General features: G+C 35.6%; 1 protein-coding gene across 2 annotated transcripts; it reads left to right on the forward strand.

The window, feature by feature from the left end:
- Positions 1–382: 382 nt before the first annotated feature.
- Positions 383–24,575, forward strand: LOC121426395 (transmembrane GTPase fzo-like). 2 transcript variants are annotated; one of them, XM_041622686.1, is made up of 16 exons: positions 383–572; positions 5,461–5,569; positions 6,375–6,687; positions 7,020–7,150; positions 7,608–7,716; positions 8,061–8,165; positions 8,684–8,819; positions 9,545–9,609; positions 10,408–10,529; positions 11,365–11,491; positions 12,279–12,383; positions 12,753–12,843; positions 13,405–13,587; positions 14,642–14,831; positions 19,816–19,953; positions 23,648–24,575. In XM_041622686.1, exons 1-16 carry the CDS (start codon positions 392–394, stop codon positions 23,718–23,720), a joined length of 2,178 nt encoding a protein of 725 aa, XP_041478620.1. In that variant the 5' UTR covers positions 383–391; the 3' UTR covers positions 23,721–24,575. The 2 variants fall into 2 exon arrangements, with proteins under 2 accessions (XP_041478620.1, XP_041478629.1); XM_041622695.1 differs by lacking the exon at positions 19,816–19,953.
- Positions 24,576–25,886: the final 1,311 nt, after the last annotated feature.

The raw sequence follows: 25,886 nt of genomic DNA on the forward strand, positions 1-25,886 counted from the left end.
TTATTCCAATAAATTTGTAAGGCTACAAAAACAAATACAAATTTTCTGTCATTTTACACAAATGCATGTAAGATTACACAGTGCAGTAAGATTCTAGGTGTTCTCGAGACTCTGCTGCAGGAATTTTTGGAACTGAAGTAGCTACCCTGCACACTAAGAAATAAAGGTTCAAAATTGAACCCCGAAAGGTTGATGCAAAATCAGCACCCTATGGGTTCAAAAATTGAACCCTGCGGTTGGGGTTCATTTTTGGTTCAAAACTGCATCCCTAGGGGTTCAATTTAAAATTTAGGGTGCAGTTTTGAACCTGCAGGATGCAAAAATGAACCCCAACCGCAGGATTCAATTTTTGAACCCCAAATCAGGGGTTCAATGATAGTTTTAATGATATATGATTAGAAAGGTAGGTATGGAAGAAGTGATGGATACTTCAAGGTTGGACTCGTCAGAAGCTCATCTCGAAAAGTTCGCCAAGGCCAAGAGAGAGCAACGATTAATCTATGATGTCACCGGTCATCTCATTACGAGAATAAAATCCGAGCTGGAAGAATTGAAACCTGAAAATGACGTAGGTGAGCATTGTACTTTCGCATCTCGACCATCCTGGTAACAGTCGAATTATCAAAAATATTATTGCTTTGCTTTTCACAAATCGTTGCCTTTTCATTATAAACAATTAACTATAAGTTTTATTCTGCCATTAAACATTATATTTATACTTGTTCCTGATTTGAAGACAAGGCCCAGATTAATTTTTTCATGAATACATTTTATAGAACCACAAAAATAATTCAAGAAACGCAAGTGAGGTCTATGTCTTTATGAATCTATATATCACAGGGTCCGGGGGAACCAGGGGGGGGGGGGCGCTCACCCCCACTTTTTCAATAGACGTGCATGGTCAGCCCTAATCACTTTGGGCTCAGCCCCCTCCACTTTCAAGCAATATACATTATAAAAGGAAATATATAAAGATATCTTTATCAATAGGCCTATACACATTCCTTTATTTATCATCGATATTCCATTTTTATCTTGCAGCATTTCTTACCTAATGTATTGAAATTTTATTAAATATCGATTTTTATTCGGAAACCTATTCAATATTCGATATATAATGAGGTCTTTATCGCTCAATCATTACTTTTTCAAATTATCGATATCGCTTAAAGTTGTTTAAGTGTCTTTATATCATTCTATTTGAATATGCTATATATCATTCTATTTGAATATGCTATATATCATTGTATTTGAATATTCAGTGTTATATGAACACTTCCGATGCATTTACTAATGAACATGATGAAGATCACTGGGTGAAGAGTCCCAACACTGATGTGGTACAGGCCATTGATCAAAGTCCCGTATCGAAATGAAATAAGAACGAACAAATTTTTCTCCCTTGGGCGGCCCTTGGGGAAAACCTATAGATGATAAACATGGCTTAAAAAAAAGAGTTGTTATATTGCCTACGTCAAAAAAATTCTGGGGATTCCCCATGGGCTGATCGGTTGCGAAATGCGCAGTGAATAGAGACCATATACCATTACCATGGAGCTATCAACAAATATCAACAAATCAGCTCCATGCCACTACGTAGTAATGATAGTGGTATATACAGTGCGTATCAATAAAAAGTTATCACTTTAAAAAAGTTAAAGGAATGGAATAATAGACAATATGGGGACATTTTTTTCACATATTGATTTCTTGGGTCCATTTTTGTAAAGCGCGCAGAAATCGGTTTGCGCAGAATAAATGCTCATTTCCACGCTCTGTCCAGGAAAAAAGGGCGCAAATAAACTGACCGTGTGGGACATTTTTTCATACATTTCTTTTTCGTTTTCAGGAAATTTGAATAAAGTAGAAATATTCAAACATTTTTGTAATAAATTTGCCACCAAATTAACATTTAACCCCAGGTAAGCAGAACCTTTACCCTTTGTGCCAGCTGGATCTGAGGACATAATTGAATGTATTGTAAACAAAAGTTTATTTCAAACATCTCCTGTATTTCTTTCACTATAAAGTTTTTATCACTCAAAGTGGGACCATATGTATTTCATGTTTCATGCCATACTCCTTTCTCCACACCTTTCCCAAGCTTGACAATGATTAACAAACCTGAAATTAAGCCTGAGTCATTTTTAATCACAGCTCCGTGTAAACCAAATATCATCACGATGGCCTCGGCGTGTGTTAGGGGGTGTGTGTGTGGGGGGGGGGTGTAATGGCGCTGTATGAAGTGTTTTGAGCTAGAAAGCAAGCAAAAAGGTAAAATATATCTTCAAATCATGGACCCTACTTTAATCAATCATCCTAGCTAAAGTCCATGCTCTTCCAAATTAACGTCTACTTTTCTTCACATTACTATTTCTAAATTCTGCGCAAATCATTTTTCACGAATTTTTAAAAAGCAAGTGGTGCTCATTCAAGCGGAACGATTTTTTGACAATTATATCGTCATTTGCTTAAGGGGATCTGTACCAATGTTTAAATGTGTAAACAAGCTTCAGGATATTACAAATGTATAATTTTACAGCATTATTTCTAAGTGTAAACTTGTTGTGATACGCACTGTAGTTCAGTGATCTAGACAAGTCACATGCAAAACCCTGGCGAATCTGATCACTCTTCTGTATATTCATTTCATTCAATGGAACTGATGGATGCTGGCCCAGTGACGTAGGGATGGGGCCGTGGGGGAGCTTGGGGCACTTGCCCCCTCCCCTATTTTACACGATCAAGGATAAAAAGGGAGAATAGAAATGAAAAATTAGGTTGAAAGATTTTCTGAATATTATTTCAAAATCTATTGCAAATTGTATATTTGTAATAAAATTGTCGAATATTTTGCTTGTATGCTTCGCTCTCCCGCAAGATTTTAATTAATTTTACCTTATACGCCATATCTAGCCCCCCTCAAATTTCATTACGCCACTATGCTGGCCTGTATTAATTCATTGTGATGGTGAGCATTTACACTCACCCCTGTCCTTATTATTATTATTATTCAATCTATTCATTGCTGTTAGTTCCCTCTCAGTCCAATTGTAGCCCCTCATTGGCGTAATAGGAAGGATGATTTTTCATTAACATTCAGTTAATATAATGGGTTCCGGCAGGAAGTAATTCCTCTAAAAGCTTTGCGCAGGTTTAGCCGGGGTAATATAGGAGCGCCTTGAGCACCCAGCAAGGTGGATACGTGCGCTATACAAATCCATTATTATTATTATTATACCACCATTATTGTGAACATGGTTTGTATTAGTCAGCCATTAATGACGTCGTCGATATAAAATTCATCACAACACACGCGAATACAGTTTAGTACATCTTGTTTGACATAAATAATTACATCATCGGGAATTCCCCAACCGGGTGCATATTGCGTCTCAGTGGTGTGGGCATTCCCGTCTTCCAAGAACACATGCAAATCGTTTGTCACATGTGCCTACGTGGAAGGACACAAATATCAATAACTGCAAATACGTCGGAGTTAGATGTCATAAAAAGGGATTCCCCCAAGTGCAGTTCCAATAGATAAGTTTTAGCATCATAATTCGTTTTTTGCAGCACTGGCCATGAACAATTACCAGCCCTTGGTCACTGTTACTCAATTAGCCTAATTTTGATATTAAAGAACAACTTACCCCCCCCCCAAAAAAAAAAAGTGGGATTAAACAAATATATAGAGAAAATAAAAAAATGCAGAACGGTGAAAAAAAGTAAGAAAGTAAAAAAAATGGTTCGCTTCGCATGGGTAATATGCAAATGATTTAGTCGATGATGTCATACACTCACAATATATTTTATATCTTATCGAAATATTCTATAGTAGAACATTTCAATTTTGATGCAATAATGGTAATCTCCCTAATTCAACCCTTTGCGATCAAATCAAATCCTTGTTCACAATTATGAAAAGAGTGTGTGTGTGTGTGTATTTGAGTTTTGTCAGACGTGTATCAATCAGATATTATTATTTACGTCTGGGACCGACATTTAACGTCACCATCCGAATGACGTGACCAGGGTTCGAACCTCGAACCTCTGCATCAATTTGTAACTTCCCCACGTAGCTTGGATTACAAGCGCACGCCACAACGCCCAGTTTATGAGTTGTTGGTTGGTTGGTTGAGTTTAGTGTAGAGGTGGCGCTATCCATCGATATCCGATGATTTCCGCCAGGCTAAACGAGAGGGATTCCACCCTCCCTTGTACAGCTCTCGACATTCGATTTTGTTATATTGCACTGTTTGTGAGATATAGATTCACCGAGGAAAGGCGTTGTGTAATATTCAAATCTTATGAGTATTTTGTTTAAACATCGTTTGTTAGATTTAACAGTTAGTACTCCTGCTTGTGTTTTCCTTTCATGGATGTGGGTGTTAGTTTATTGGTTTTAATAAAGTGTCTTTCGAAAGCATTTATAAGCGCTGTACTGCCGTACCTTTGGTTTATTAAAAATCCGAGAGAAACAGAAGAAAGAAAATGGTATCTATATGGAATTCCCAATATAATATCCAGATATATTATGTTTTGTTGTCTTTTTTAATTCTCTTTTTTTTCACCTCCTCTCTATTTACATATATACATTTATACATTATTATGCGACATACTACTTTAAAGTCAGCCTAAAAAATAAGCCTGAATATATACACACAACAAAATAATAAACAGCCTCATATATAGGTATTCACATGTATTAGTACATGTACATATATGTATGTTTATATATTCTCTAGAGTTGGTTGTATTTTCCGCTGCCTTTTATAAAGGCTAAAATGGCCGGAAGAGTACAGTATCAAGATATATTATATTCCGTTTAAAAGAATGCAAAATATTTAGTTAGTGGGTGGGTGACATCCTCAGTCCCCTCATTTGAATATCGATCAGGATTTGCATATAACTGTTTTGCGAAAATTATATGTATTATAAACTTTCTTATCTTACATCTGATATTGATTTTCAGCATTATGCTGGATTGCTTTTTCTGTATTCAGTCGAGTCAATTTTTTGTTGGGGTTGGACTTGCTATTGTTTATCAATAACAATATCTGCAGGTACCAGATATCTATATTCGTATTGCGAATCAAATGGAAATGTTGAATAACTGTAAGTCATTGTTTAAAAAAAATAAAAGCAGTGGACTTAAAACCAATCATTTGGGATATTCCAATAATCATGGTTCACGTTTTCAAATCAAACTTATTAAAAGATAATCATATATCTGTTATTAAAAAAATATATATATTATTTTGGTCATTCGAACAAAATATTACTGTCAATAATGGTAATAATAATAATGGTAAATGGATTTCATTGTGATATAGTTGTTAAAACGTGCATAAATTTACTTTGTAGGCATATGATATATCCACGAATTAAACATGGTTGTTCTAGATTTGGTAAATGGGTATCTCATCAATTACTTTATTATTTCCATTTTTTATGAAGATATAGACCCATCATCGTTGTTAGAGAAGATGAAACTTCTTGAGGGGAGAATCGAGAGCCTCACGAGTGACTTGCTTAGAAAGAAAATGAAAGTGGCGTTCTTTGGAGGGTGAGTACAGTGTAATTCTTTTAAAGGGATGGTCCGAGCTGAAAATACTTATAACTCAATAAATAGAGTAGAATTAAAAAAAAAAATCAAAAAAATCATCAAAATCGGATAATAAATAATAGTTATTGAATTTTAAAGTTTAATATTTTTGTGAAAACGGTCGTCATGAATATTCATTAGGTGGGCTGATGATGATGTCACATTCCCACTTGTTCTTTTGTATTTTATTATATGAAATTAGGTTTATTCAAATTTGTCCCTCCAAGAACTAGAAAACTTGGATTGACAACTGATTTAGTGCTTTATATATTCATTGCTGCAACTTATTTCATTATAAGAGAAACATATTATTCACACAAGTATGAAATAATGAGAAAATAAAATGATTTTATGTAATAACATAAGAAAACGAAAAGTGGGGATGTAACATCATCAGCCCAGCTAATGAATATTCATGACGACTGTTTTCACAAAATATTGCTAAGCTTTAAACTTCGATAACTTTATTATTTGTTATCCGATTTTGATGAATTTCCAGCATTTTACTCAGTGAATTCTACTCTACATGCTCTATGTATCACGATATAAATATTTCAAGCCCGGGCTATCCCTTTAAATTACTGCCATTAACATGATTAATGAATAAAGTTCAAGTACAATGTAACCATAGAGCTATTACAGATTGAATAAAATCCGACAAATTTCGTCATCCCCGTGATAGAGCGGTGCTTTGCTTAAATACCATTCCCTGATCAAATATTGTTTTATACTTTATCTTCTTAAGTTATTTTTGTTATCCAAACAGAACCAGTAGCGGGAAGACAACTACCCTGAACGCCATGATTGGCCGAGAACTTCTCCCATCGGGAATGGGCGATACGACAAGCTGCTTCATTCAGATCGAGAAGATGGGTATTGTTTCTGAGAGCAAAGGCGCCTCATGTCCTGAAGAACGAAATCATTTCGTCAGCAACTGCAGCACAAACTCAACAATGGACAATGAAAATGACGACATCCCACGAACGCCTTCTTATTTTGTTGTTAGAGAAGTCGAGTGTAGGGAGAAAGAAGCGTCTCTTCATTCGCTCCTAGAAGACAGACAGCCTCTCGATTCAGAGGTTTGTTAAAAGCCAAACTCGACCAAAGAATAATCCGAAAGTAATATCAGAGAACCCAGGCAGTAAAAATCAATCATCCAACTTGAACGGAAAATAAAGTTTCTTATTTTTTTGTTTATAATATTATGCGTTAATGCCCTGTGTGCATTAATGAGTCGCTGGTGTCATAACCGCAAAATTTACCTATCATTTAATATTTTATATTGTTCAGCACTTGGCATGGAATGACAGTTCCTTTCCCATTTTTCCCATTTGAGGATATATAAATGGTACAAATCTTTACTTTATGTGTAAGATAATTATTGATTCTGTATATTCATTGTGAACTATAGGCCTTGGAAGATCTGTGCGACGCCAAGTCGATTCGCTCTTTGGATGCGACCTATCTCATAGAAATACACTTGTCAGGTGACGAAGTAACAAACGACAACCTTCTGAATTATGACCTTCAGATCATGGATTGGTACGGTTCATTCTCTTTCGTAAAAAAATCAAGGGGATTAGAACTGGAACTCAAAAGGGTGTAACAAGAAATTTTCGTCATTGTATTGATAACGTTTATGATTTCTTCACTGAAAACAATTGTCACTAATTGGTCATTGATGATTATTTCATTTCTGTATAATATGGTTTATATGTATACTTTCGACAGAACTCTCATGTAAAGCAGATCGATATGAATTTAATTTCAAAGTTTCATTGTATAGTCAATACACCCTCCAAATAGGTATAAATAGATATTCTACTGGTATTTCATTCATTCCATCCTAATAGCCATCAATAATGATTTGATAGAAAAAGTCTTAAATTCGATATTTTATGATTATTTTTCAAAACGTATAAAAAGGTGTATATTCAATATTTAGACTTAATTCCTTTTTACCCGATTCTGTTTTACATGCATATACGTGTAAATCTAGCCCAGGTATCACGAAATGTCGAGAGCTCGGTGACAGGGTGAAAACCTTCTGCGCAGACTCAGATGTCCATGTCTTTATTGTGAATCCCAAGACTGTCATGTCACCAGAAGTATGTTTACAAGCATAAGTCTTATTCTTCATTTTTTTAAGAAATGAAATTTATCTGTTTTAATATAAATGAATATATGAAAGCAAAGACTCTAAAAAAGTACATTTACGATTTTGAACAAATTGGAGGAAAATTTATATTATGTTGATTCATTTGGACTACTATTTTGTGTATATTTCCACTTTGAAAATGGAAAAGATGAGAAGAACGTGCAAGTTTTGTTTTCACTTGTTCTATAGTAACCAGTTAAAAGATACAAAAGTTCAAATGACAATGTGCATTATTGACAGTTTGTCATACCGGGATGAAATATTTTCAGTTGTCTTTTTTCACCATGTTCACAGGAACGGGATCACTTTGTCGAAGTAGGCAAGCGTCTTCCTAAGCCTGACATCATTGTAGGTTACACTCAGTGGGACTTAGCAGCGAGAGAAAGACGCCCTGAAGAGGTAAACAGAGTTTCGTATAATCAAAAGAATCGTTTAAAAGAAATGCGGAGGGGGGGGGGTGGGAGGGGGTGCTGCGTGTATTATTCTCCATAGGCAGCACACCCAGGTATACTGAAAGATGTGTAAAAATGAAGAAAAAAAATGTATCCCAAATGACCTACATTTTGTAGTTAAACTTTTTTTTTGCTTTTCAAATTTACATCAGCACCCCCAGTAAGAAAATCGTTCCCAGGGCCCGAGGGGACATGCAATTTGTATAGATTTATTAGCTTTATTGTAGATTCATTATCTTTTTTGATAAATTCATTGATCCATTTAATTTTGATTAATGTTACTTCTTTTTTTTTTGGGGGGGGGCGTTAATTAAAAAAAAATGGAACGAATTCGAGAAGGCCACCGATTGAGAATGTAAATATCGATAGGTCTATGTACTTGTAGAAATTGTGATGATGTCCCCCAAAGTAAAAGTAGGAACGGGGATAATTTCATTAGTCATCTGTTAAGTTTTGTTTATGCAGGTTAAAGCCCGACACGTCGACTCAGTGTTTGGTATGCTGAAAGAACTCGATGTCGTAAGTACGAGAGAAGAAGCACAGGAAAGATGCTTCTTTTATTCTGGTAGAGAAGCATTGGATTTGGCTATTGGCGAGAAAGGTTAGTGGGTGAAAATATTCGGGCCAATTGTCATTTATGTTTCCACAAAACAAAATCCTTACAAAATCTGATGACGAATTCGGGGTTTCTGTATTTACTGTCTTTCATTTATTTATCCATTGACCTCATGCACATGGCTGTAATAAGGGGAAGGAGGCAGTGGGATGGGGCAGTTTCCGTCCACGTTATACAAAAAAAAAAGAAGCTTCATGTGAATCGATTTTCTTTATAAAAAAAGTTAAGTGAATATTCAAAATCCTTCCCTTGCAACATTAATGAATAAAAACACGCCTTTCGATAAACCTTTTCGCTTTGCTCCATCACATGCGAACGCTTTAAGTAAAATTTACCCCTCCCTGGAATATTTTGTGCACATTCTTCATTCGGATTGTATTTGACTTTAGCTAAAATAATGAACTGTTGATAGGTTTGAAAGGCCTCGTGCAGTTGTACCTTATACTATAGCATCATAATAATCCAAAATTAGGACATCCCCTCTTTTGAAAACAGCAATACTTTATACCTGATTGCATGATAATGGAATTATTAACTAGGAACTAATGGCAACTGACTGTTTATAAGTGTGATAAAATTATCTGATAAAACATAATGATTATTTCTTTTATGCCCTCCATTCTTTTTTTTTTTTTGGGGGGGGGGATACACTCGATTTTTAAGTCAGTTTTCTTGTTACTTCGTTTTCGAATGTTTCTCTATTCCTCCAGAGTATTTGGTCAAAGGTTGGGAAAAGCGAAGAGAAGATTTCAAGAGGTTCATTTCCAAAATAGAGGTAAGTTGCTCCGTTGCATAAAAGTTACTCCTGTAACTTCAGCATTCAATGGCAACAATGCTGAACATGCTGAACATCAAATAAAACCACTGAATGGCAAAGTTACAACTTATATGCAATGACGATCAAAATAACAGTACATATTGTGTGTTCTGTTGATGAAAAATAATATGAATAGAAATGTAAAGATATGACTGGAGTTACTATTTTTAGTAGATATGTACATTGTAAAGGTTCTTATATAGACTGGATGCCTGGATGGGATGCAAGTAATTGCCTAACAAGAAAGCTATATATTTGGTATGATGCAATAAATTATTTGATAACATACTGATAATAAATAAGTGTTTAAACCCGCAAAAATAGCCTTAAAAACGGACATAGCTTGTCAACATGCACTCATCGGAATAAAATCGCGTTAATGATTAAAACGCTAGAGCAAAATGATAGAAAATATTGTTCATCTTGGTAGGTGCTCAGCCGAGCAAGGAGTTTCATTCATTTGCGCATGCTCGAGGCAGCATTATCCAGCTAACAGACCCGATTCTGTGCCGCCAGTAGAAGTTCGTAAGAACCCTTGCGTTATTTTAGTTGATTCGCTTCAATTTACGGCTTCAATTTCGATATTATCCGTATTAAAATTACATGCTAATTTGACTTCGATCAAATTATGACAATGTTGACTATAAACATTTGCAATAATGAAAAAGCCGCATTATTCTAGTTATGCTGAGTGTTTATCTTTTGTTTGTAAGTTGAACCTTTTCTCAAAGCGCATCATTTTTTTTTAATTTAAAGGAGAGAGCCACCTCTTCTGGTATGACTGCCAAATTGAAAATCAATCGAGACACATGCCAAGAGATCTTATTACAGTGCTTCAAAAGCCTTGAAGAAGTTATTGCAGAGATCCAGAAACGGATGTAAGATTTATTTTTAAATATTTAAATTCGTAAAGGCTTATTAACTATTGTGTTTGTGTATTTGGGGGAAATCTCTTTTTATGTTTTTTGTGAATATTTGAAACTCAAAAAGAGTTTTTAGTATGTTGATACATATTTGTAGAGTATACACTTAGTAGACATTATTTTCTTTAAAAAATAATGTGACATGGAGTTTCAAAGTAACGCACGATGGTATAATACCGGGCTAATACATTAGTATGTAAAAAGAAAACGAATAGTAAATTTTGAAAAATGATATTTTGTTAGTGTTTCCCCAAAATATATAGTGTTAAGTTTAAAAGTTGTCAATGTTTTTATTTGTAAAAAGATTATGTATTATTTGCTACATTATGTATCTCATTTTCTTTATACCAATAATTGAAGTAATTATTCAATGAAAATACAAAATAATACAGACAAAATAAAAGCAAAAGGAAGACGGATTGTGGTAGCACTGGTGGCTCTAGTGGAGTGTTAGAAGTTGACCCCCCCCCTCAAAAAATGGGAAGATGGGATCAGTTCCAACACCCATGGCGCCTTGTTCCCTGTTGACGAGAGTACGTCGTAGCTCATCTATTGTAGGACCATGGTCAAACCAATTGGTCGAACCCCATTAGCAAAAAGCTATATCAGCAACTGACATGACTGGGTAGGGGATATGCATGTAGGGGAGGAGGATGGAATGAGTTTGAGGGTCTAGGTAAGGAGGAGGAGGGGAGGATCATAGTCCACTAGGGATTGATAGATGCATTATAATTGATTTCCAACTTAAGGAGTAATTAGATATTTAAAGTTTTGTCCCTGATCTTTCCAGGTCAGATGGCCGAGTAAACATGGACAATATGACGAAGAGTCTAGAATTATTTCAGATAAAACGAGCCGAGTTTGTAAAAGAAAGCGATGACAAGAAAGACAACGCTTTGAAGGTGATCTCTGAATCGGTACGATTATTCAGCTTACTACAATTCAATTTTCTTTTTCTTTGAAATGTACACTCTAAAAAATAATGGGTGAAAATGCTCCATGGGTGTAATTTTGTGTCCAACCAACATCATCATTCATCCAGTGTTATGAAATTGTTGCCCGTTCTAAAGTAATTGATGCTATTTTTTTTTTACCTTACTGGACAAAATGCTTCCCGCATTGGGTAAAATACTGCCCCAAATTGATTGGACACATAATTACCCTCGTGCTGGTTAAATTTTACCCAATTTTTTTTTTAGTGTATTGGGGTAATTAGAAGACGATCATTAAAAAGATTTTAGATTTACAAAGCAGCTTGTTAATTTTGTTTTCTGATCAACCACATCAGATAGTAATTAACACAAATGAATCCCTAAAGAAATTGGTTTAACATTTATATGTTGCGTGTTTGAGTTTTTTTTTTGGGGGGGGGATGGAGGATTAAAATGAAAAGGAAAAGTTATATAAATGAGGACCGTTGGTGTTAGAGGAGCATTGGGGTAGTTTTTCACAATATTCATGGGCGTAATGAGTCCAAATTTTTCATTGCCTTGATATGGTGGATGAAGCATAATTACCAAAAACATATCAGCGAAGCGAGGGAGTAAAAAATATGACCTTTTGAATAAACAAAATGACAATACTTTACTCGTTCCCTTTCCTTTCCTTCTTGCTTTCTTGGACGTGAAACTTTTGGGGTCTATGACCCGCAAGCACCCCCCCCCTTCTTATTACGTTTGATTCTTATGATATTTTTGATCGTAGGTATTGCACTGTATGAATGAAGTGAGTAAGAAAATGACCCAGACCTTGAAAAGGAGCTCCGTGATCAACAGATTTGAGGAAGATCAGGTTCATAGATACGCCGAGGTGAGTACAATATATCTATAGCTATTGTAAAAAAAGGAAAAAAAAATCGGTTTAAATAATTATGGCCAAAAATGTTAATTAGTACAGTTACTTCAAAAGGTCAACTTTAAAAATGATAGATTATAATTTACTGAGGAAATTTACCATCGTCTTTCTAGAGAGTGAAAGAGCGTTTTTCATTGATTGGAATTGTAGTCAAAGAAAAAAACATAATTTATCCCTTTTTTAAGGGGCAGATAACTATGATAACAACCGCATTTTTCATGCATAAAAAGGAGTACTTGAAAAATGTATGTCATGGGAGAGAAAGAGAGGCGGTGATCGGGAGCTTTTTTTCACGTAAAATTCTGTCTTTTTCTTTTAAAATAGAACGCCCTCATGAATTGGTATCGCAAGATGCTAGCTGAGTTTCAGCGCGCTACGGAAAAGGTCTGTGATGACTACTCATTTGGTATCCTTGGTGAGTGAATAGTTTGGGAGCCATTTTCTGTCCTCTGATGTTGTAGGCCTATCGATTTTATTGGCGATATAAAACTTAAAGTTTTTCCATCAATAGTATTTGATATATTTGTTTTGCGTTTTTTTAATTGTATAGTTTTATATGGCCAATAAAATCGATAAGTGTACAAAACCAGAGGACAGCAAATTACCAAAAATTATCCATGATTGAATTCCTTACATAATGTATATGAAACAGTGTAATATGTCTGTACGTAGAATGGGTTAATGATCTCCTTTATCATGTTTATATTTAAGCCTCTTTCAAAGCACACACCAACAATTTCAAGCACGTCACGTGTATTGTGGTCTGAAACATATTGGGAAGTACTATGTAGCCTACTAAAGTGAAAATTGCTTTTTTAAGTTTAGAATCATGACAAAGACAATACATTTCTTTCTAAAAGTAATGTTTCCGGCAGGAAAGTATAGAGGATAATGCACTTGCTAATACTTATGACTCTTTATAAGAGATTGGTCAATTCATGAAAAGTAAATATTACACAACTATATCTCTACACAGAATTGTATGAAAAACACATGAAAGACTTCCCCCATCAAGCACCGAGGGCATTTCAAATTCGTATGAAACAGCTTGAAGAAGAAGCCGAGATTCCAGAGGGTGCGCTCCAGAGGGCGCTAACAGGGATCACCGAGAGAGCTGTATGGTCATCGTTTGCTTCAAGACGCAGAAGGATCAGCGCAGGTATAATTATCAATCGTCTTTGCGACGCCAACGATGCTGCAAATCATGATCGGAAATTATTTTTAGCCATAAAACAATTTAGTTCACGAAAATATTGTTGCTCGACTGTAGCCTAAAGAGTTGCAATTTCACTTTAAGTCGAGAATGTTGTAAATATATAGGCCTAAAAGGAAAAGACGGTTATTTTCCATGTGTCTTATTGTTATAAAGAGTCCTAAACGCAAAAGACGGTTATTTTCCATAATGTGTCTTATTGTTATAAAGAGTCCTAAACGCAAAAGACGGTTATTTTCCATAATGTGTCTTATTGTTATAAAGAGTCCTAAACGCAAAAGACGGTTATTTTCCATAATGTGTCTGGTCTCGTGAAATACAAGTAAAGATGTTACTTTTTTAATAATGATAGGGGAGTTACAGAAATTCTCCCATATAATGTAGGCCCTACAATGCGGCTGTCTTTTACTCGAACTTCAAAGTGGTGCCTCGTTCGGCTCGTCTGAAGAAAACCATCATCGTCGATCTCATTATGTTGACTATACGGATCACACTATTTATTGAAATTGCATTATTTCAATTTCATCAAAATGTTCCCCATTCTGATTAATTTGTATATCTATCCAACCACATTAAGACAGAACTTTTCCACGCCCCCCCCCCCTGAAAAATACTTCCGCTTTAATACCATTATCGACTGATGGAAATAACACTTTTTTGTTCTGGGAGGAATAAAACTTTATTTCACAGGATAATGAGGAGAAAATTAGAATATTATTTTCATAATTCATGTAATGAAATACAAAAGAAATAGTGAGCTGGTGATGTCATCAGTCCCCTCATTTGCTTTGCATACAGACCAGGATGTGCATATATTATTTTGTGAAATCAAGCAAACATTAGAAATGTCATAACTTTCTTAATCATGTTAATTTACATCCATTTTTGATGTCAAGTTTAGTGTTATGCTTGTTGGATTTCTGTTTTATTTAAATCAATTTTGATTGGGGTGGACTTGCCCTTTAAGTGCGCTCTTAATTCTCATTTTGTTTTATCACAGTCGAAACCGATGAAGAACGTAATATTTTACTGCGCAGAATCGCGGCGGCAGCCGGGGTGTTTTTCACTCAAGTTCGACAGTGGATCAGAGCCTCTATTGAAAGTAAATTGGAGAATCTTACGTCATCACAACAAAATTCTCTCATTTGTCTCGAAGACGTGAAGAAACGATGCTACGAGGCTGTGGAAGCGTGAGTTTTGTGGCTTTTTTTGTCCTAACCCTTAAAGCTTGTGTATAGTTTTGGTAAATCCACCAAAATGCACCTATCACTATTCCAATTCATTGCTAGCTAATATGAATGGATATGCCCTATAACAGTTATGATGTGGAGGATATGAAATGAATATGTGTTTTTACAGGATAAATTTTGCAATTTTACATGGAAATTTAACTTGATCGGTTACCCGATCAAATTAAAATATCTGTGTGTTTTTGTCTTTCAATTAAATCCTATTCCAAGTCATGGAATGGCTGAAACTTTCAAGATATGTCTTTGTAACTTTTGGATATTAGTCGCTTTGACAGTCTCATAAGCTCAATACACCAACCTAGAAATGTTCTTTCCAATGAAGTTTTTTTCTTGATTCGTGTTCCTATGGGGTCCTAGAACAAATTTCAGCTTGGTTGCCCGAAGTTGCCGCTTGGGCAATTTTGCTAATTTGCATAATCCAAATGGCCGCCAGATGCCATCTTGAAAACCTACCTTTTGAACCCCTGTCCACAAAATGATGAGTAATAACTCGTTTTAGGGGTTTAGAGATGTGTAGAACCGATTTCTGTAATCATTTTTGCAATATAAGGTCATCTTTAAGTCAAATCCAAGATGGCCGCCAGATGTCATCTTGAAAAATTGACTTTTGATCCCCTTGCCCCAGAATGACGAGTAATACCTCTGTTTAGGGGTTTGGGGTGTGCAGAATCTCTTTCTGCTTTCTATTTTGCAATATAAAGTTATCTTCAGGTCAAATCCAAGATGGCCGCCATATGACGCCATCTTGAAATATCAACTTTTGAACCCTTTGCCCAGAATCATGTATAATAACTGTATTCGCGAGTCATTTGGATGTTGATTCAATTTATGCTGTAATTTTGCATAAAGGATAATCTTCAGATCAAATACAAGATGGCTGCCAACCGCCGTCTTGAAAAATTACTTTCCGAGGCTTATAAAAACGTGTTAGAACTAATGTAAAGGGATTTCAGTAATAATACTCATTTCTTTTATTAATTCTCAAGTTTTTGTCCAAGAATCATGAATAAATCCCTCTCTTCGTAAGTTATTTTGGTATGTAAATTCCATTTCTGTTAATAATTTTGCAACATAATAATAATAATAATAATAATAATATGTCCAATTATATAGCGCAGTTACTATGTGCATATACTCAACTGCGCTTTGAAACTTGGTATCATATTATTACCCCGGCTATAGCTGAGCCCGCCATATTAATAGGCGCTAAAGCAACCAAGGAAAAATCCTACCGGGTACCCATTCACCTCACCTGGTCGAGTGCAGCACACAATGTGGATAAATTTCTTGCTGAAGGAAATTACGTCATTGCTGGATTCGAAACCCACGACCCTCTGTTTCAAAGTCCGGAGACTAATCCACTGGCCACAACGCTCCACAATATAGGAGATATATATCATCTCCAGGTCAAAATAATCCAACATGACCACTAAACGCCATATTAAGAAAAAAAAAGCTACTTCCGAGACTATTGAACCTCGAAAAAATGCTCTCCCTAATAAGGTTGTTGTTATGTATTGGAGCTCATGTAAGGGGATTTCAGTGAAAATGATTCAGTCCTTTTAATCACTCCATTTTTACTTCGAGGTCAAGTCATGTCTAAGAAGGTCAGACAGTTGATAGGTTTCGTCATTAACCGTCATTTAGAATGAAACCATTCAAGGTTTGGGCTATAATTTCGGGAGTTTTGATCCTTTTTTTTTCTGTGCAACCATACTTTTCCAGTGAAATGACTTTAAAGTATTTATTTGAATCAAAAAGTGATTTCTCCGTAATTTTAAAAAAAAAAAAAAGTGAACTTATTACTTCCTTTATAATCATTATTGGACTTTTTCCTTCTGACAAGGGCCATTGACTTGGTCAGCAGGAGTGCGCTCTTTAGCCTCCTGCAGAAGATAGGCTCCCCCAAGACTGTTCCATGGTCACGATTGTTCTCATTCGTGAAATGTTTTAAGGAAACTATGTCGCCCCTGTCTCTCAAGAAGTGGGAGTCATATCAAGACCTAGTCATACATAACAGCTGCCTGTCCTGTGCATGTAAGGGTTTTGATCACCCATCAGCCTTTGAGAGAGTCAAGAATCCTGATAGACTGAAGACACCGACTATCCTCCAGATATGTATATCAACAGCACACACTCTTCTGTTGTGTGACTTCTCACCTACCTTGGACCGACTATATGTCTCTTGCCCCCTTTCACAGGACAAGCATAAAAGCATCAAGATTGTAAAATCTGCCACAGTCATGGCCAAGCTCCTGCACGGATGTAAGTCCGGAAAACGTACGCCGACCAAGAAAAGTGGCTAAACACCTTCCATGTCAGCTGCCTCGCACGTATCATGCACGTTAAAATGGCAGGACAAAGTGAAAAATACAGAGCCCTTCAGCGTAAGTGCTGGCATCAAAAGCTTATTCTCGCTCCTTAGTCAAAGGCACCTCAGGTGGTTGGCATGTTGCCGCATGAAACCTTGGCGAATCCCTTCTTGGTAAGTGAGCTGTGTGATTGGTTTCACCCCATCGGTAGATCACACCTCCGTTATAAAGACACCTGCAAACGTGACATAAAACTTGCCGGCATAGACACTAACACTTACGAGGTGTAGATGATAGTCGCCATTCTATGGAGAGCTACTAAGTACAAGGGTCAAGACGTCAGAAAAAACGAATGCTAAATTGGCAGACCAAAGGCCTAGGAGAAGGCTATAGGGCAGCATCTCTATACAAACGTGTCTCAGCGCCATCCTCCTTCAATCTGTAAAATTTGCTATAGAGACTGCCACTCTCGAAAATGTAAGGCCTAGCGCTACACCATCGTCTTTTAAGGCGAACTGATGCCTACTAATCATTGGACACATTGATTTAGAAAACAATATTGATAAATCACTTTCAAATTCAAATAAGACCCTAAAAAAACCTCTTCATTACAGAGGTATGGATGGACCTTTAAAAAAAATATAAAAAAAATACACTCCAAATGGATCATAGCCCAAACCTGAAGAGGATTAATTCTAAGTTGAGCAATTGATGTTGAAATCTGACATCTAAGATGTAACTTCACCTTGACCTTGAACTTGAGAATCAATAAAAGAAATGAGTATTCTTACTGAAATTTCCTTTACATTAGTTATAACACGTATAAGCCTCGGACAGTAATTTTTTCAAGATGGCGGTTGGCAGCCATCTTGGATTTGATCTGAAGATTACCTATGTGCAAAATAACTGAAAGAATTGAATCAACATACCAAATGACTCATGAATAGAGATATTATTCATGATTCTGGGGCAAAGGGTCAACAATTGATATTTCAAGATGGCGTCAAAGGGCGGCCATCTTGGATTTGACCTGAAGATGGCATTACATTGCAAAATAGAAAGCAGAAATGATTCTGCACACACCACAACCCCTAAATAGAAGTATTACTCTCATTTTATTGGGAAAGGGGAACAAAAGTCAATTTTTCAAGATGGCATATGGCGGCCATCTTTGATTTGACCTGAAGATGACTTTATATTGCAAAAATGATTACAGAAATCGGTTCTACACATCTCTAAACCCCTAAAAAGAGTCATATACTCATCATTTTGTGGACAGGGTTCAAAAGTTAGGTTTTCAAGATGTCATCTGGCGGCCATTTTGGATTTATGCAAATTAGCAAAATTGCCCAAACGGCAACTTTGGGCAACCAAGCTGAATTTGTTCTAGGACCCCATAGGAACACGAATCAAGAAAAAAACTTCATTGGAAAGAACATTTCTAGGTTCGGAAAATGTCAAATCGACTATATCTAATCACTAAATTTATAAGTTAAGTGCTTGAATGCCCTTTTTTAAATAAAACAAGCATTGCCGAGAGAGGGCGCTATATATCCAAGATTTGAATATTTCAAATTTTCTCAGAGAAGTGCAGTTGGAAAAATATCTAACGGTCTCTACGCTCAGTAAGACTGTCATATGAGATGATATTCGATTATCAATCACATTTATATGACCCTTTACCAAAGCTATATACAGGCTTAATATAAGTGGGTACAAGTGTCATCGATACTGTATTTTAAAGGGCGTGTTAGCGAAATTGGGAGATTGACAAATACGCACTTTCTCTTTCTCATTTTTTCCACCTTTTCTTTTAAGAGTCTTGAGTTTTAAATAGTTCAATAAACTTTCTATAACGCACGCACACATGCGCATTTTTTTTTAACGGGAAGGCTTCAAAAGTGTTATTTGATAGCAAAAGTGTTTTCTGATAGCTTGAGCAATTGCTTGACATAATAACAAACAACTGACTCTTTCGAAACACCGAAGATATTTTTGTTAAATTCTTCATGTTCTTGGCGCCATAAAGTCAAATGTATCATTATTATCATTATTATTATTGCTATTATTATCATTATTGAACTAATATGAATATGCCATGTGTTAAGTTATGATGTCCAGACGTTTCTCGAGTCTACATAACAATGCAGGAACAGCTCCAAAACCGACTCCAAACCGATGGTTATATTATTGGTCAGTTTGGTGTCCGGAACCAGAACATATAAATGGAGATGGAGGAAGAGCAAACACGATCCCCGATAGCCTATAGGTCTTATATAAAGAGAAAGATGCCCTTATTATGATAATCACTTTTGCATCTTGGACTGGTAATGTGAGCAGAAGATAGTTCTTACCTTTTCGGAGGCATTCGTAAAGAAAGTGTGCAACATTTCCTGAAATACGATTAAAATCTATACTTGACTGTACATGCACTAATCTGGCATATGAAATAATGCACAATAGTATTCCAACAACCGTATTTTTTTTAATTTTTATTTGTCGGAAACAATCGGGAAAGTATCAATTTTTTTTCACTAAGGTCAAAATCTTACATTTTTGATGGCAAACGCATCAAATTCTCATCATTCCAGTCATTCATTTTTTCCCCTTAGATTTTGCAACAGTGCTGATGTGTATTACACTGAGTGTTGTACACGTGATGTGGAGCAAGGGTTGAAAGTCCAGCTCGCAACACAAGAAAGGAAAAATGAACAGATGAAACTTCTTTCAAAACACATGACGAATCTCAAGTAAGAGTTAATGTAATTGCGTTTCAAATGGGTACTCAGGGCTGAAAATAACTATATCTTAATAAAGAGAGTGAAATTCACCGAGAAAAATGCTTAAAATTCCATCAGAATCTGAAAAGTAGCGATGTTATTGAATTTCAAAGTTTATTTCATTCTTTTTTTGGGGGGGGGGGGGCGGGTGTAAAAATGTGCACGTTGTCATGAATATTCATTACGATGACTAAGTAGTAATATTTTAGCGCGGATCTGCTATAGAGTTACTGTCCGCTTGTGGTGCGGACTATTTTAGTGGGCCTAGTGCGGACTAAAGAGTAATGAGTTACTGAAAACGGTATTATACGGTTACGGTATACAATATTTTGCCATTGTTCCGTAGGTTCACACACAAAAAAATGTTGCTTTATTTTAGGCATGAATAGTGGTATGATTGTCTGAATTGAAATTCCAGGTTATTACAATCCTCCCTGTAGGAATCAAGTAGTAGTGACGTATAGAATTTTCGCAATCAGCTGGTATTTGAAGCCTATTTTGGACTTCCCCAACCACGACTTGCAATAAAGCAGAATATTTATTTTATATTTATTTTATATACTATTCATATTTCAAACTTGTTCAAAGAGGGTATTTTTACTTTTTTGAACTTTTATATTTCAGGCAAAACTTATGCAATTTGTCTAAAGATTTGGTCGTCGTCGGACTACTCATGTAATGAGCTGAATAGGCCTTTCGTACTTTCGAAGACAGTTGTCTTTCTTCATTGCTTTTTATCCACATTCAACGTTTAATTCTTCTGTTATTATTATGTCAGTGTTGAATCTTTCCTGTGATTAACGGGCGTAAATCAGGGGGAGGGGGTGGTTATATGTACAATCATCCCACCCCTCCCCCACACTTTTCAAGACAGAAACTAACTAAACTAAATCATTAAATGATTACTATACCACTTTTGATGCGTGGATTCATCTTTAAATGCGATCAAGGCGCCCAATTTGCCCAATTTTGAGTTTTAAAAAGCAAAATTTCTCGCGTGGTCCCTCTGCTCCCGCCCTCAATCAAATCTTACAAGACTTTGGCCATGACCAAATCCATACGTTCAGCTTCTTCCCAATGTTATATCCCCTGCATCATTAGAATATACTTATCATACGTCGACTTATGAATTGTATGATACAAAATACTTTTAGATATGGCTATGACTTTAATCACAAAAAAAAAAAACAAAATACACAGGCGTGAATGGGGGGGGGGGTCATAATCATTGCATCTCCGTAGAAGCGGGAGACAATATGTACAATATTAACTTTAAGTGAAGTGTACGATGAGTTACTGACTGATGACTGATCAAATCAATATGCCGTTAATGAAACACAGAGGCAAGTTAGGAACAACAATGCACACACTTAACAATTTCATCGTTTATAGACTTTAAGTCTTAATAATCCCCTTACAATCTAAAAGATATTTCAAATATGAATTTTGTTCAATTCATCACTTTATAGCCATCAAGAAAATCGTTATAGGCCTTTTACTGAAAATGGTAGTATTATGTACCTGTATGGTTAAAAACCTCCGTATGCAGAGCCCTTGGTGTGTGTGGGGGGATCCCTAAAATTTTGAATTTTCAGGTCAATATATTGCTATCCCCCCCCCCCCCCCCACTAGGATTTAAGCCAGTGTTGTGATTGCATGAGATTTTTCGCCAAGCCACTCAAAATTTCAGTGACGGCCATGTTTGGGAAAATTACAGCACAAAGTGCCTGGCTAAAGGTTACTTATGGGCTACTTAATCCTTAACCTATAGACGTATATATTTATATCTAAATGGTAGGCTCCTTAAAACCCAAGAAAACAACAACAACAACATTAACTTGGCTTTGTGGCATGCATCTGTAACAGCGATGTGGGGGGAAGTAACACATTGATGCAGAGGTTCGAGCCCTGGTCACGTCTATCGAGTGGTGGCGTTAAACGGGTCGGTCCCATACATGCAAGGTACGCGGAAATTTTTCGCTGGGGGGTAGCACACGTAAACTTTTTGGAAAAACTTGAAAGCGACCGAGCTTTTCATTGTGGCGCTTTTGTCTTTTTGAAAGTGGAATCGAGTTATTTCTTGCATACTTTTGGTGAATTTGTGAAAATTTTTAGTAAAAAAATGTAAATTTTCAAAATTTCGCTGCGTACGGCCATGACTCCCATATCTGATTGACTCACATCTAAAAATATCACATACACACACCCACCCAAACAAGCACACCCTCACACACATTGAAAGAAGTGTGGATCAAATACTTATACATACTTCAAAGAAACCTATAATTGTAAAGTTCAACACAGCTTTGTTATAACCACAAGAGGAAGAAAAACATCATAAATTGTACGAAACGGATACTCGAAACTACTTTTTCTCTTGCTTAGAATTCAGTAGAATATAATTAGATATTGACGATTTAAATATAATAATGTATCATATTCTGTTGGAGTCTTTTTTTTTACTACAGACAAATTTGAAGATTACTTTGTCATAATCGTAACTCTCACCTATTAAAAATAAAATCTTCTACAAAATAAAAAAAAATAAATACAGAATTACAAACCGACAATGATGTAATGAGCCAACCATTTTGATGTGGGTACAACATGGCGTATATATAGGCTATACGGGAAAACGTTAGCCCTTTTAAATATAATTTTGCGATAGATTTTGATATGATATTTAGCATAAATATCACCAGTGGCGTACTGTGAGTCACATCATGGGGGGGGGGGCACAAACAAAAAATATGTGTCAACACCAACTGAGCGCGCGAATAGCGCTCAATATCCAGGTATACTTAATATTCTATAAAGAGACACTTTAAGGACATCTTTTCATTGACAGTCCTGAAAAGGGACATTTAAAAGAATTTTTGCAGGAATTCCTAAGAGCATACGTATTTTAATAATAAAATAAAGCGAGAGCACGAAGAGCGAGCTAAAATTTTATATGGACATTTGAGGAATTCATGAAGAGCCCACATATTTCACAAATGCAATACTGCGAACGTGAACTGAACATGTTTCAGATCTATGTTCAAATTTTAAGTAATCATAAAAAAATAATAAACGATCGAAGCGAGAGGGAAAATAGTTTACTAGTATATCGACTTGAAAGCGCATAGTTCTATTTAATACTCTGGAATGGGATAACGAACAATGTGAGCGCCAGGAGTGATGAAAACATAGGCCCTAAGCACATAATGTTTCATCAATATATAACAAAATATTTTCAACATTTCTCTCTTTTTCTTTTCCCGCTATTTCAATACTTTTCCCTCTTTCTCTCCTTTGTCCTCGGATTTTTATTAAACCAGCTGGGGGGGGGGGGGGGCACGTGCCCCTACCGAAGTTACGCGTTCCTGTTTATTATTATTTTTTTGTTTTTTTTCTTATAGTACACATTTTTAAGACAATGTCGTCTTTGAAATACATTACTTTTAAATCCAATTTCAACCTTTTATGAATAATATATATGGTTTCTTAAACTTTACAATTTACATTTTGGTACAAGGAATTGAATTCTTTGACATCATTTTGAGTATCAATCATCAGCATGATCAGTGATATTCCTTTTGCTAGTAATAAAGGTATGTAAGTCACAGAAGTGTTCACTTTCACCATTGGTTCTTTTGGTGGTCATTTCTATTTCTACTTGCAGGGAAGAGGCAGATCATATCCGTGGCAGATACAATATGGACATGATGGACGACAAGGAACCAATAACAGCATGAACAGTGATCGTATTGGAGAAGACTCCAGAGGAGGAATGAGTTGATAATCGACTGAAGTAGGGTGGAAAGTAGGAGGAAATAGTCGGGAGGGAGAATACATCTGCCTCATTTATAGTTTACATGATCACAACACGGCAATTGGAACTGTATTCATATATGCATATCCCATTATTGTTACAAGCACACAAACACAGTTTCCACATTCGAATGTGTATATTCCTTTGTTTTGTGTAAATACATTTCTTCCTAAAGGAAATATTGATATATTACAATGAAATTGCCATTCTATTGACGTGCTTCCCTTTTAAAAGCATAATAATCATAATTTTAATGTATAATGATATCCTTACTTTAGATGTTTTTTAAGAGTGCATATTTTTGATATCGGGTGTCTCATTTTAAATAACTATAAATTATCAATCTTTGTAATATGAAATGTATAACTGTCAACCATTTTAATCTTTACATCATCCGACCTTGTAAAATATACAATACCGTTGTAATAAAAGATTAAATTGTATTGAAATTGAAAAGTTGTATAGTGTCAATGACCAAGGGTCAGACGTATATAAAACACATATTGTTGTAATGTTCCCCCATGTACCTGCGTACTATGGAGAATCGATTATCATTGTGTTTTATAATAAAACTTATCTTAATCAGTCTTTGATCTTTTGATAATACAACGGCTAGATGAAATAGTCTTTATTTCCTCATCTCCTCAGATTTTGGCCAGTCTTGATATTTTTACACAATAACTTCTATTCACACTTTGCCTTTACTTTGTCATTTATTTAATACAAATGCGGTATGTTCAGTTTGAAGACAGGGGACTCGTTGATTATTGTGTATATAATGATGATTATGTCTTCCTGTGATCTTGGATTGAGATGTTAATATTCTGTAGGTATATACCATGTAAATTATTATTACTGCTTACCTTATGGAATTTCAAACTGGATAGTCGAAAAAAGGGAAGACAATAGTTACATCCCGTCCTATCGATTTAGGACGTAATGAGAGATGTTTGTATATTTCATTTAATCTGTTAAGATGAAAACAGTAGGGAAAAACAAACCAATAGGCGTATTAGTGTTATTGTCGAGTGATACAAGCACACACGAATGATTGAAGTTCGGTTTAAAAGGCATTTGATTGAAATAAACATGACCTCTTAAAAATGTAGCCTTTCTTGTCATTTTGATGTAGTTCTCTTACTTTTCATGATGAAGCACATTGTAAACGGTTTATTGAGCTTTCTACAAAGCTGTATAACCTCAAATATGCGAGTGCGAAGCATGCAAATTTAAAGCACTTTTTAACTGGGCGTTATGTGGCGTGTGCCTGATTTAAGCTACGTGGGGAAGTTACAAATTAATGCAGAGGTTCGAGCCCTGGGGCCCGTTTCTCAACACCGTTATAAGTCTAACTTCTTGACTAAATCGGAGATAGTGAGCTACTTGTCCGCTAACTGTTTCACGAAGCCCTCTTTACCAAGATCGGGTACAACAACCTCACTAAATATTTATGACACCTCCGAACCTGTCATAACTTCTTTCTTAATGACGTATGGCATCACGTGGGTAGACTATGACATGCAAAAGTGCCTAGACATTTTTAAATTTTAATGTAGGTAATCAATCATAGAGGTGGAAATTGCATCACAAAAAAGTGGGTTAATGCATTCAATGATAATTGTAATACAAAATAACTATAAAGCTGTTGGTAAAAACGCCACAAAACCATTCATTTTGAAAGAGTAAAATGATTTAATAGATAGAAATTCAACCACGTCAGGCCATCCATAACTGAACTCGTATTTGTTGTTTTTCAGACCCCTATTAACAGTTGGATAAATTCTATCTCAAATTTATGCATATAATTTGTCAAATATCGTGTGTTTCGGTATCAATGATTTCAATGTTTCCTTGAACTATATTTTGATGACGTTTGGAATAGTAAAAGACCGTATGATTATTATGATTTTACAAAGAAAACCGTTATATTTTACTTTCGTAGACTATTATAATTGGATATCCCGGGGGTACCCATCAACTTCCACAAGTGATTTTTTAGTCATGAAATGAATTATTCATAATTTAATTTTCTCTGTAATTGAATGCTCCAGTATTCATGGTCTAAGTATGTATGATGCATAATTCACCT

Source organism: Lytechinus variegatus, chromosome 1 (assembly GCF_018143015.1).
Source record: "Lytechinus variegatus isolate NC3 chromosome 1, Lvar_3.0, whole genome shotgun sequence".
Classification (NCBI taxonomy): domain Eukaryota; kingdom Metazoa; phylum Echinodermata; class Echinoidea; order Temnopleuroida; family Toxopneustidae; genus Lytechinus; species Lytechinus variegatus.

Bases quoted from the DNA above. Each gene is read 5' to 3' on its own strand.
- LOC121426395 (XM_041622686.1), top strand. From the start codon at position 392: ATGATTAGAAAGGTAGGTATGGAAGAAGTGATGGATACTTCAAGGTTG. The intron at 11,492-12,278 runs GTACGATTATTC...TTTTGATCGTAG, and splicing joins TGAAGGTGATCTCTGAATCG to GTATTGCACTGTATGAATGA. The intron at 12,384-12,752 runs GTGAGTACAATA...CTTTTAAAATAG, and splicing joins AGGTTCATAGATACGCCGAG to AACGCCCTCATGAATTGGTA.